The following is a 13,906-nucleotide window of genomic DNA, read 5'->3' on the forward strand; positions in this document are numbered from 1 at the left end:
ACTAAAACTATATAATAGAACTTGGTTAAAGTAGTATACTGAACAGATTAGGTCTTCCAAGGCATTCAGAATGCAGCAGGAGTGACTGCTAGGCTGAATACTAGCCTCTGAAGGTAGAGAAGAAGAAATCTCTATCTCTGTGAAGGCCCCCACCCTAAGGAAGCCAACCTCATGCAACTGCCCAGGTTCTGGTGTCAAGGGCTGATGCCTAGCCAGGGGTTGCCAGCTGCAGAGGGCGGGGCTCTATTTTGGGCTGCCTCTGTCCCCGAGCCTGGCCGAGTCTGGTTTGAGCAGCATGCAGCCCCAGTGACTCACACACCCATGCAAACCGCCTGTGGCTCAGTGGCCTGGCCTTGGAATGCCAGCCTTAGGCCAGCTCCCTCCTCACCCCATTACACTGGGATAAATAAATAAAGAGCCCCGCCAGCAGCCGCACAGCCTGATGGCAACCAGATGGAGAGAGAGAGGCATGGACGGGGCCAGGAGAAGAAACTCCCTCCAGTGGACTAGACTGAGAGTGGGCTGTGCCAGCCCAATCCTTCTAAAGTTTCCCTTTAACATAGTTCCTACTGCCATGCAGTAATAGTCCCCAATTCCTTGACTCCCTGTCCACTGCTGAAGGTGTCTTTCAGCCTCTAGTCCTAGGAAGTGCTCTATATGGGGCTCTCGCTCTCTGTGAGGATCACGCCAGCAGCCACCCCACCCAGCTGACTTGTATCCGCATTGCCAGTATTCCCCCTCCGGTTAGGCCACCATCAACTGGCCCTACCTTAGAGAAATCAGAACTCCTAGGGGAAAGGGGAAAGAAAGAACTAAATATGGAGAAGTAACCCCTACTCAATCCTTCCGTATTTCTCCTGGCCTTAGTATCCTAGAAACCTCCCTGTCCTACTGCCCCCTGCCCTACCTCTATGGCCTCTTGCCTCGCAATAGTCCCTGTGAGAACTAGGAACAACAGACGCTACGCACTTGACCGCATGGTCCTCTGACATCAGTCCTGGCCCGCCTGCACCTTCATCCCGAGCTCTCTGTCCAAGGTTTGTTTATCTTCCTATGTTGCTTATTTTGATGGCACATCCTTTCAACTCAGTCTGGAGTGACCCCATGACCCTTCTGTGTCCTGTTTGTAAGACCCCAGGCAAGCAGAGTAACTGAAACGACGCAGCAGCCATAAGAAATTCTGCAATCCCGTTAGGAAACCTTTCAGTTCTAGCAGCTATGCAGGACATTCAGTAATCCCAGAGGTCACAAGAATTTCACATTATCCTAGCCCTTAACTCTCCTCTAATTGGTGTGTACAACCAAACAATATAGGGATAATCCTAGACAAAAAATGTAGGAGGTCCTAAACATATAGCTACAGCTATATGACCTTAGGCAAGTCACTTAACCTGAGGCCCAATTTCTTAATCTATGAAATGGAAAGCCACAACTACCTATCTCTCAGATCCTTTCCAGATGTAATAAAATTCTACAAGTCTATGTGGTTTGGATGTGATCCACCCAGAACCTAGAGAGCCAGTATTCTTGAAGTAGTTGGTTCCAAAACACAAATCTTTCCCGGACTAACACCTGGATTCTATATGCTTTCACATTCCCCCTGCCCCAATAACAGGGAAGAGATGAGCCTCTAATAATGAGAAAATAGAGGCTCTGAGAAAAGTGATTTATCCAATGCTGCAAAACGAACCAGGAGTATAACTGAAGACCCCAAATCTAGGTCTAACAAGCAACACTGTATCCACAGGCGACACTGCCACAATTTTCATAAAATCCGCCTGGCACAGACTTATCAACATATTCACCTACATGTTTATTGGAGAACCTACTAGTTCTAGGTACTTTGTTCAGTGTGGGGATATAGGAATGGATTCAACACAGTCCTTGCCCTCAAGTAGTCCATAGAGCAATGGAGGGGATAGACAGTCTTGCAGATATACAAACTAATACATACAAAGTGATAAGTGGGGAAATAGAGGTACGAACCAAGGTAATACAGTGGCAGGGAAAGAGTAGTGTCTTTACAAGGAGAGTCCTGAAAGGTCTTCCAAAGAAGCTGAAGCTGACACTTAGAAGATTAATAGAAGTTTACAAGGTAAATACAGCCAGGACATTTGGGCATTCTAGATAAAAGGGAAAATGTATACACAGACATAAGGTCTAGAATAAAAGCGTTTTCGGTGATTAAAGTCATTCTACATGGTTGACGCATAAAGTACATAAAGAAAAATGTCAATAAACCAAGGATAGGTATGTAGGCACTAGATCAGGAAAGGACCCCTCTGCTAAACCAAAAATAAGCCTTGCACTTAACTAAGGGGCTGAGGCAGGGAACTACTATGTCATAGCCAGCCTATGTTACCTCCTTAGCCAAACTTATAGACAGAGGAAGCTAACTGAGAAAAATGGCCTAGGAAATTGTTCCCTATTACAAGTCTAGGTTTAATGGTCTTTCTCCATAAGGACTTGAAACCTAGTCTGCTTCAGGACTTAACAACACCTGCTTTCCTTCTTCTCCAGAGTTACAATTGCTTCAACAGATGGACTGAGCACTCAACTCACATTTTCTGTCCTTAGTGTTAAAACCCCAAGCATTATGGAGTCATCGCTCAGTCAACGCACAGAAGCAGAACAGAAGGTTCCAACTCAAGAACACCTGCTTTCTGCCTAGTCCTGTGAAAAGCACTAATTCCAAGTTCAAGAAAAATATGAGTTATATGAGCCCCTATCCACAAGGAGCTTACAAATTAGCCTAGAAGACAAGATAGAAATATGAATAATCTATACATAGCAATATTATCATATCATTATTTACTTACATAATAAAGTTCCAACTTGGGTAACATGTATAATTAGAAAATAAGGTAATAATACTAAGGTACTAACTGTACAACCAACAAGTCCCAGAAGAGTTAGAGAAGGAGAAGATCAATATTGACTGGTATTATCAAAGGTCACTATTATTAATACTCCCTCTGTTTGGTATTTAATAGATGTTTCTTTTGGCCATTCTCAATCCTTAGAAGGGAAACCTAGGCAGGAGCTTCTGACAGGCCACAATTATCTACTCCCCATTCATCCCTTTGCCAGTCCCCTTGTGTAAACACTGTGATTTTCCACAGCCTGCTGTGCCCACAAGACAGTCCCCAGATGGTAGCCCTGCGCTTTTCACCTTCCTCTACTGTGGGATGTTGAATGGGCCTGGACAAGAAATAATGACTCGCTTCCATTTCACAGTCCAGACCTGTGATCAGATCTCGACAAGCAAAAATTTAGCAACTGGTCAACCAAGCTTTCCAAGGTTGGAGAATTCCAAGTGAAATTCCTAGGTACTTTAATAGAGATGTTTTACAAATGTTCATCAGCCCACTTTCGCCTTTTACGTTCTTCCCCCTACTTTCCCCGGTCTTTCCCATGTACATCTCAAGCTTTATCAGACTCTCTACAGACAACTTTTTCAGAGAAAGGGCTTTCTAACCATGTAAGCAACCTAACACCCAAACACAAGTCACCACTTGGGCACCTGGCAAGAGGAAGTAAAGCAAAATTGCACAAGGAGAAAGGAAATAACAAATACTCTACCTCTACCATAAATTGTTCCAAGAAGGAATTTTCTTCAAATGGTTCTGTTTTCAACCGACCTGTAATAAGAAGGGATACGGGAAATAAATGAGTCTTAAGACGAGCTTCCTACCTGTGAGATGGAAAGGAAACAGAGCCCAGGATTTCTTGGAAAAGAGCACAAAGACGCACTACGCAGAGGTACCTAGTCCAGTGGGAGAAGGGATTAGAGTATGTGGGCAAACAGGAGGACAAGAAGGTGATTAGTAACAAATGACACGTTCGGTGGCAGCATGTGCTCTAGGAGATTTTCCCAACACAAAGACAAAGGTCAAACTGAATTCTTATTTTGAAGTTGGAGCTATGCAGCTTCTTAAAGTCCCAAGTTCATGTTGACCCTCATACAATTTTGTATAGCTATTGGCCCCTTTCCAAAGTCTTTCCTTGCCATTGCCTAAGGCATGTCTGGACTCGGTTCCAGCTTCTATTGGCCAGTTGGGCACCAGCCAGGTACTCGAGGCAAAGAGAAGTGTCACCAAGCATCAAGTCTCCAGTTTAGGTAAGTACCCAGCACCCACCCTCTAATGCAAATGAGTCTCCCCTTTTCTGAGACACATTTGATTATCTGTACCATTCCCCAGACAACATCTCAAAGAATGTCCTCTCACCTCGGCTCAATGTAGCCCCACTCTCCTGGTAGTCCTGGATCTCTAGATCTTTCATATGAAGCAAGGTTGCGAGATCCCTCACTTGGCACTGCAATGCCAGACTCATGCCCATCAGAGGACGGATCAAATGTTGGGAGACCTTTCATGGAAGAGATATCAATTAGCCAAAAGATACTTACAAAATATTCTCTAATGCTGTATTAGGAACCAGAAAAAGTAGTGAAGAATAAATGTTTTCATAGATAAGCAATCCATTTATATGAATATAAACACAAATATAATTGTTAAATACATACTTTAAAGAAGTTCAAGGATTTTCTTTGTGGCAAAGATAAAAGGAGAAGAATAAAGGAGAATACTCATGAATAGATAACCTAGAGCTGTGATTTAAAGAGAAGGATGTGATACTGCTGATAAGAGGAAAGTGTTAACTCTCAGCAGAGACTGAGGGACAAAAGCAGAAGATTCAAGGAAACTTCAAGACAGTTTAGGTGTGGCTACAATAGAGTGTGCTAGCTGGAGTATAACAGAAGACAAAAATCCACAGAAAGTAGAGCGGTTTCAAAGTCGAATTAGGCCCAGACACTAATGAAGAGCCATTTCAGGGCATATGATAGCCCAGAACAAGCCCTGAGTTTCAACTGTTCCCACAAATGCAACAAAGTCTAAGGACACTGTTGTAACAGAGACAAGCCAGTCACCAAGGACCAACCTAGGAAGATTTAACCACCCACACACACCTTGCTCTTAAAAAGAGGTAAGAAGGTTGCAAGCATAGCCATACTGCAGTGCAGCTATGGTCATGTTCTCATATGCTAATGTACAGCTATACAAAATAATCATTTAATTCTCCTATGCAAGGTGTCCTTTAGCCTTCAAAAGATGAAAGCCTTAGTCAAAGAAAAGAACTAAAATCAATAATCTATTTGTGCCTCAGGATGTTATCAGAGATTCTTTCCCTTCCTCCAAGCAGATGAGCTGAAGGAGGCACTAAGAAGAAATGCCCTAGACCAGAGGTCAGCAAACTGTTTCTGTAAGGGCCAGAAAGTCAATATTTTCGGTTCTGTGGCCCATACAGGCCCTGTCGCAATACTCACCTCTGCTGTTGTAGCATGAAAACAGCCATGGACAACATGTAATAAATGAGAGTGGCTGGGTTCCAATAAAACTTACAAAAATAGGCAGCAAGCCAGAGTTGGCCTGCTGGCCATAGTACACCAACGCCGGCGCTAAATTTATCCACAGGGAAAACTATTAGACAAGATACCCCACAGAGGCTTGACATGAGGAAGTGCTACGGAGTGTCCTAGAAGGTGTGCAAGCCAGAATCATCTCGATCAGGATCAGAAGTCTGAGCTCGAGAATTTTTGTGTTTTCATCTTCCATTAACTTTCTAGTAAGACTTACTAAAAGTTCCGATTGTATTGTGGCTCAAACTGAGAGGAAAAGACTTTTTCCCACATTTCTCTAATGGTTGGGGGGAGGAGATTAGGGGTTAGCGGCAGCAGCTTTTGTACCAGCACCAGGACCCAAGAAATGCAGGAGCACTGGAGCAAAGTGAAGTCCAGCCCTAGCTAGATACCAGCCACAGCTTTCCATCACACAGCACAGCCCAACCTGGTACTGTCGCCCAGCTCAGATCCTTAATATGAACACAAGCCTCCAGGAAGGACTGTTCTGAATGTGGCAGAAATTCTCTTTTGGGAAAATTTATCTGCTCTAGACCCAATCCTCTTTCCTAGGAATTGTTTTTGGTAACTTTGGTCCTGTTCAAGGTAGATAAGGAGGAAAAACAGGTGAACACATGTATCAAAGCAAGTCAACGTTTGGTGGGTTGACAGAAATTGTCTTTACTAATGAAGCGGCATCACCATCCATTCTCAAAATAATAGAAACTCGAGTTAATTAACCAGTCTCTCTCTAGGAGGCCCCCTTAACAGCAATTTCTTTGAGTGGTAGTCAATATAACACAAAACACAATGAAAAACAGTTTTTAATCAATGCCATGTCTAATTAAATATGGCAATGCCATACCAGGCACCTGAAATTACCTACTGGACTCCAATGTCTACAGAGCAAAGAAGAAAAAAAACCAAAAAAAAGCTTTTTATCCGTAAATATTTTAACTTCTAAACTATTTCATAGGATTGGGTTACATCACTCTGAATCATTGGGGTATAACTCACTTCAAAGTTAGATGAACACTAACTTAGATCAGTTAATTAGAACAAGGCATTGTGGCTGAAGGAATGGATTTCAAAGCAAATCCACAGACACTACAAGGAAAAATCTTGAAGTGTTTTTGGAAGTCAGGGACACACCCACCCCACCCCCACTTCATTTACAGACAGCAGTATATGAAGAGAAGCAGTTCAACAAGTCAATTCAACAGATACCTACCGTGTGCCTAATACATGTTCTGACCCTACGAGGCCTCTGCCCTCAAAGAGCTCAAGAGTTAAGGTCAGGAAGTGCAGTGGATATAGAAGCAGGAGTTGGCAGTCTGCTCCAGAGGAAAAGCTATTTATAATTTCCTGCAATGTCTTCAGATTTCCCATGGAAATGTTCACAAGTCATAGGCAGGAGAGCACAATGGCAGTTATCGATCCCAAGATGCATCGTATCAGGTCTGGATATCGTGAAAAGGCTAACAGGCTGGGAATTAGAAGACCTAGATTCTAGTCCTGGCTCTGACAGTACCTAGATGTAAAAATGGCTCAGTCCCAACTACTCTCATGGTCCTAATGTTTTCTAAAAAGAAAAATTATGGCATTGGAGTATTTGCTCTTACAGGTCCACTATAATGCTAAGGGTAAGTAATATTGCATATGTAACCTTTACATATTTCATCCTTACAACTCCACAGGAAGGCTATGACTGGTATCTCCATTTTACAGATGAAGAAAGCAAGTCTCATAAAAATTCAGCAACTTATCCAAGGCAATATAAGTAGTCAAAGTGGTGGAGCTGGGTTACAACTTCAGGTCTGCTGGTTCCAAAGCCTGTGCTCTTTACTCTTTCTACCACAAAACAAAAACCAAAACAAAACAAAAACTCACCTTTTCATGTGAGTCCTAGGAATTATAAGATGGCCAAAGAGGTGACAAATTTGGAAGTCAAAATATGGACTATCAAAAATTACATTAGAAAAAAATGTATAACAACAACTAAAAGAATTATATGAGATACAGAAAGAATACACAGTGGGAAGGGAGGAGGAGATGAAGAGAAGATGACCAGAAGCGGAAATGGGCTCAGTGTTAGAAAGCAGAGACCCAAAGCTTTTTATTATATATTTCATAATATCTTGCAGAGACTTAAGAACTATTAAATTATTAATGTGAATACACTATGTTGTAGAGGATGTGGGGAAACAGGTTCTCCTATACTCTCCTGTATGATTAGCAAGAGTTAAGCTGCATAATCTCTATGGAAACCAATTTGGCATTATGTTAGCGAGATTAAAGATGCAAATATTCCTTGATTCAGCTATTCCACTTCTAGGAATTTACCCACACATTTGCAAATAGAAAAAGTAAATTCAAGAATATTTACTACCTATGACAACAAAAGAATGGAAACAAGTTAAGTATCTACTAGTAGCATATCAATTAAATACATGTTGATATATTCATTAAATAAAATGCTATGCTGCTATTAAAAAAAGAATAAGGCAGGTCTTCCAAATGCATTGCTATGAATGATTTCTAAGTTCTATAATTAAGTGAAAAAAAAGCAAGGTACTGACTAGTATGAATAGTGTGCTGCCATTTGTGAAATACATATTGTGAAAATACATACATATATATGTATCAGCTATGTATCAGCTATATATTTGATTACATGAGTATACACATGTGTACATCTACACATACCTATATATAGCTTTCTTTAAGAATTTGCAAGAAGCTGATATCAGTAGTTGCTTTAGAGAAGGAAAATTGGAAAAACCAATTTTTTGGTTTGGAAAAACGGGGATTGGAAAAACGGGGTAGAAAGATCTATATTTTCACTATAATGTTGTCTGAAATGTTTTCCTTTTGAATGACTTACTCATTCAAAAAAAATTTAAATAAAAACTATCACAAGAATGAGTAACAAACAAAAAGTATGACTATGTGACCTCACAGACACACACAAGCCTGAAATAGTATCCGCCTACGTCCTTGCCAGTGGCCACTTGCTCTCACTTTTTCCCTATAAAGCTTCCTCAGGTTCAGTGATTTCCCTGGGATGGCATTCGTCTTCTTGTAAAAATAAATATTTTACTTTGCCTTAAAGCATAATCGTTCATCAGTTGGTCAATGCTCACTTCTGCCCACGGCCAACCAAGACTCATTCCACTCTAAACACTGTTGTTTCCTCTCTTACTGCCACTCCTCAATTAGAAGAATTTATCTAGAATAGCTAGTTTTTTCTTTACACGTTATTTTCCGTTGTAATATCATTATACAAGTGTTCTGTACTATATAGTCTTTTGAAAGAAAAAAACTATTAGAGTCCATCGGCCTCCAAAGAAAACTGCATCCCCAATCTCACTATTCTGCGTTTCTAGACTGTGTGATGCAAAATGAGACTGGCTATCACTTGGGCTTCCCAAAGGTGGCCCAAATGTGTTGGTCCCAGAACAAGCATTATTGAGGGAACATTGCCCCCTGGTGTTACTTAGAAAAAGTTACAGGGGTTTTGAACAAAATAACTAAATTCTCTATGTAAAGCAGGATAGAAAATTTCACAAGAAATTCAATTAAAGTCAACAAACATGAGTGACTATTATCCGCTAAGCCCTATCAATGGGCCTTAGAAATTCAAAAATGAATGAGATGTAGTTCTCCAAGCACTCAAGGTTAGCTTTACTGGGTGCCAGATCAAAAAGAAACACCAGAGAACAGTTTTTCAAAAAGCACTTTGTTCCATCCACCCTATTGATACCAAAGCACCACATCACCTCTGGGAGGCTAAAGAAGGGAGACAGGAAATGATGCCCACTTGTCACATCTCTGTGCTAATAAATCTACATCCTTAGGCCTTGCATAGAAGGCCCCATCCTCTAATGATACTGACTAAAACAAGCTCTGTTTATATAGAAGTATGGAAGGGACCAGTGGCAAGTAATTCCTACAAACTAATTTTTTTTTTAAGATTTTTTTATTTTATTGGGGAATTGGGGGAGTGGAACAGCGTTGGGGAATCGGGGAAGAGTAACAGAAAAGTTGCTGTCCTTTTTTCTTCAGTCTAGTTGTGGAGGATGTCGCTTCACTGGCCCATGTCGGTATTATGATCATTGCACTCTTCCCGGATGAGGCAGTCACTCAACAGCCATTGGACAGCCGTTCACGGCAGCTCACAGTGGCTCATGAAAGCTCACGCCCGCTGCTGGCCAGCTCCACTGCATCCTACGCCATTGCTGGCGACTCACGGCAGCCCACCTCCAGGTTGAGCTGTTGTTCACCATCTTAGCTGCAGAGGGCACAGCATCACTGGCCCTCATGTGGGATCTGAACCAGGGCCCTGCTGCTCAGAGCTGGTGTCCCAATTCCAACTCCTAACCAACGTGCCACTCGGCCAGCCCTCCTATAAACTAATTTTTAATGTCCACTCTTAACTCTCTAATATCTAATAAAAGCTCTCGGGGCCTAGAAAGCTACAAGTAAGCAGGGGACATTATCCTCCTAGTCCCTAAAAATGGGCTCTCGAATCAGACCTATCTGCAAGTCAAATTCCGGTTCATTTATTTTTAAGCTGATGACTTTGGACAAATTACCTTCAATATCAGTTTCCTACTCTGAAAAACTGGGAAAATAATACTTATCTTGCAGGACAATTGTGAGGATTAAATGACGAAATAATATCCAGAAAGGTACCTAATACTGGTATATATTCTACCCTGTAGGCAGAGTAATCTTGATAAATTACAAATTGGATCATGTTAAAACCCTGCTTAAAGTTTTTCAATGAATCCCTGTTGCCTTTGGGATAAAATCCAAACTCATTATAATCCTTCAAGGTCTGTCCACTGCCTACTTCATTTTTCTCAACTGCCTGCAGTCACAAAGTTCACCCAATTAGTTCCTACTAATCTTCAAAACTCAGCTCACAAACTATCATATAGTATACATAAGAGGTCAGACAATTAAGTTCGTGAACTCATCCTAGAAAAAGTGTTACATACCTCATTGCTGAATAGCACTATGGTCACCTTCAAAATACTCCCCTTGGGAAGCTATGCACCTAGTCCACCCTTCAAAGCAATTCTGGAACTCTTTTTCTGAAATGGGCATCAGAGCTATCATCGTATTACCTTTGATGTCCGGAATGTCATCGAAATGTCTTTCTTTCAATATTTCCTTTATCTTCTGGTAAAGAAAGAAGTCATCGGAGCCAAATCAGGTGAATAGGGAGGGTGTTCCAATACAGTTATTTGTTTACTGGCTAAAAACTCCCTCACAGACAGTGCCATGTGAGCTGGTGCATTGTTGTGATGCAAGAGCCATGAATTGTTGGCAAAAAGTTCAGGTGATATAACTTTTTCAAGCAGCCTTTTCAGCACTTCCAAATAGTAAACTTGGTTAACTATATGTCCAGTTGGTACAAATTCATAATGAATAATCCCTCTGATATCAAAAAAAGGTTAGCAACATCGTTGCAATAAGTTCACAAACTTAATTGTCCAACCTCTTATATACATGATGAGATATGATCAAAAACTATGGTGAACGTTTAAATAATTTATTACAGTAAAAGACATATTTCCATTAATCTCTCTCAAAATATTCCCCCTCACTTTGAACATACTTATCCCATCGTTCTTGCCACTTTCTGAAGCAATTCTGGAAGTCCTATTTAGTGAGTGTCTTTAGTTGCGCTGTTGTGGCTGCCTCCATGTCCTGAATCAATTCAAAATGTTTACCTTTCAGAAATTGCCGTATACCAGAGCGATGTGTGACACAGAGCGGAGCATTGTCATGAGGGACGATGAAACCGTTTGCCCATTTTATGTTAATGCATTGTTCGTGATCCATGATTTATGGCACACTTTAAAACACACCTTCTCTCAACTGTAGCTCACACCTGAATGACTGCACCGAACAAAATGAAACTTGTCACATGTCACACACTGTTACTAAGGTTCAACGCACAATTTCCCATATTGAAGATCCCTGCCTTTCCATTGGACGGCACTCAACAGCTGCATTCACCCTGTTTTTTTATCACACCGCATATATATATATAAAATGGTTTTTCAGATCCTCAATCATCCTGGACTTACCTCAATCAAATAATTTACACACTTTATCCTGTTTCCTGTCTTCTCGTTCTGTTTCCTGTCTGTCTTCTCACTAGATTATGAACTCCAGAAACAGGCTATATTATTTTAGATCTGGACACCCAACAACTGGCCCATAGAAGATACTTAATAAATTTTGAATATATAAAGTAATAAATAAAGACACCCAGTAAAGTATGTAGAACTCTGCTCCTTTTGTAAGAAAAGGATTTACCAGTCAAGAATCCTTTTGCCTTCTATCTAGTCAAGAAAAGTTTTCTAATTGGAGAATTTCAAATGGAGTTTACAAAAAAAAATAAGAGCACCTAAAGCTTCATCTCAAAGAAGCTGGCAGTCCCCTTCCCTACCCCATATTCGAATTGCACTTACCAGGGAAGGGCTAGCTAGGATGCAGTGGAAATTCCAATAGAAGGGGAGACCAGAGAGTTCACTTCGCACCCGTAATATCAATGCCTCTGCCACACGATCACAGGAGAAGGTCGCTTTGCCAGAGCAAGCAATGTCCTTAAACAGTGGGCGAAGCAGGTCATCCAAATGACAGAGAAAGGCCTCAGGGGGAGCAGTCAGGCGCTTGTTCAGCTCCTAAAAAGAAAGCAGGAGTAATACAGAGCAAGGGTGCTAAAAGGAAACTGGCTCTTTCACAAGTAGCAGCCAAGGAAAACCCTGGTTAACATGAAGACAGTGGGCATGAGAAAAAGGGAAGGGGAGATAAAAACATCAGAACTGGGGCCGGCCGAGTGGTGCGTTGGTTAAGAGTTGACTTGGGATGCCAGCTCTGAGCAGCAGGGTCCAGGGTTCGGATCCCACATGAGGGCCAGTGACGCTGTGCCCTCTACAGCTAAGATGGTGAACAACAGCTCAACCTGGAGCTGGGCTGCTGTGAGTCGCCAGCGTCGGCGTAGGCTGCAGCCCCTGCTGCAATGGGTTGCCATGGGCTACCGTGTGTAGCCAGCAGCCAGCGTGAGCGGCCAAGAGGCTCCATGAGCAGCCGTCCAATGGCCGGCAACCGATCTGCCTCAGCCAGGAAGAGTGCAATGATAATACCAACATGGGCCAGTGAAGCAACATCCTCCACAACTAGACTGAAGAATAAAGGACACCAACTTGTCTGTTGTCCTTCCCCATTTCCCCAACACTGTTCCCCTCCCTCAATTCCCCAATAAGATCTTTAAAACAAAACAAAACATCAGAACAGAAAAGAAGAAAACAAAGAGATCAACTGGCCTAGTTCACAATTCTGCCTTTACTGTATGCAGTACAGAAAATCACACACACACACACACACACACACACACACACACGCGCACACACACACACACAAATAGAAAGATCCCAGGGCTGTAGGCAGAAGTGCAGGACATTAATTGGAATTGTCTCAACCTGATTCAACCTTCCTTGGAAGCTGACGGGCCAGCAAGCTGGTTGATGTTAATGTCCCCAGACCTCCACTAGGAAAGAAATTATATCCACTACCACCCCACAGTAGTATTTCTCTTCACACCTACCTTGGCTCGCTGGCTGACCACACTAGTGTCCACCTGTTCATGCCACACCTCTTGAAGATCTGAAATCAGCAAGGCATAGCCCTGCTTGGTGATATAAGCCTTGGCCAAGAGGGAGTTCTCGGCAAGCTGTAACCATGCCCATGACTGCTTCAACAGGCCTTGCTCCAGTTCCTCCATCTGCAGGACAGTCTTAATTTTAGCAAAGCGTCCTAGGGTACTACAGGCCTAGGGGGGAGGGGTGCACCACCAAACAGTCTATATCATACAAGTCTTGTGAAAATCCTCCCTAATAAAACAGAAGGCATGGATTTACACGCTCCCCACTCATCCCTGTCCCTCACTCCCCCCGCCTCCCCATCCCCAGCATATAACTAACTGAGCACCAATCTTAGTACCTCTTGGCCACTAAAAATCTATTTAGGATTTTGAGGGGGTTTTTTTCCATATTAAGTTCCTAGAGGGCATAAAACATTTCTTTCTTCTATAGTGTTTAAGCCTCAGCGTATCGGTATTAGTAGTTCTGCTTTCTAATAATGTAACTTAATGTGGAAACCTAACCCATTCATGCTGCAATTTTATCACATTCCTAAGAAATATGTCAATGGTATCCTTTCTCAGAACTTCTAGAAGAAAGGAATAGTTCTTCTTATAAAACATCATCAGTCATAAGTGTCATCGGCAGGAAATTCAAATTATTTGATCATTATCTAAAAACAAAACTCTGGAAGCTCTCAGAATTTCAAAAAAAAAAAATATATATATATATATATATATATATATATATATATTTTCCTTAAACATATACCAGGGGTGCCAAAAAAAATGTACACATTTTAAGAGATGTTATCTATGTATTACTTTTTGAAGTTGAATTGAATTACGGT

At 41.7% G+C, this 13,906-nt stretch overlaps 1 protein-coding gene across 2 annotated transcripts in view; it reads right to left on the bottom strand.

Annotated features, from left to right (window-relative positions):
* NHEJ1 (non-homologous end joining factor 1) overlaps positions 1-13,906 on the bottom strand; it is an 84,438-nt gene that overhangs the window by 67,284 nt on the left and 3,248 nt on the right. Inside the window, exons 2-5 of one of the 2 annotated variants that reach the window (XM_019638354.1) lie at positions 13,023-13,199; positions 11,887-12,099; positions 4,230-4,368; positions 3,583-3,641 (exon numbers count right to left, since the gene is read on the bottom strand). In XM_019638354.1, coding sequence (XP_019493899.1) covers positions 3,583-3,641; positions 4,230-4,368; positions 11,887-12,099; positions 13,023-13,199 — 588 coding nt within the window. The remainder of the gene's footprint in view (positions 1-3,582; positions 3,642-4,229; positions 4,369-11,886; positions 12,100-13,022; positions 13,200-13,906) is intronic. The other variant, XM_019638355.1, reaches the window with a different exon arrangement.

This window comes from Hipposideros armiger, unplaced genomic scaffold (assembly GCF_001890085.2).
Source record: "Hipposideros armiger isolate ML-2016 unplaced genomic scaffold, ASM189008v1 scaffold_38, whole genome shotgun sequence".
Lineage (NCBI taxonomy): Eukaryota > Metazoa > Chordata > Mammalia > Chiroptera > Hipposideridae > Hipposideros > Hipposideros armiger.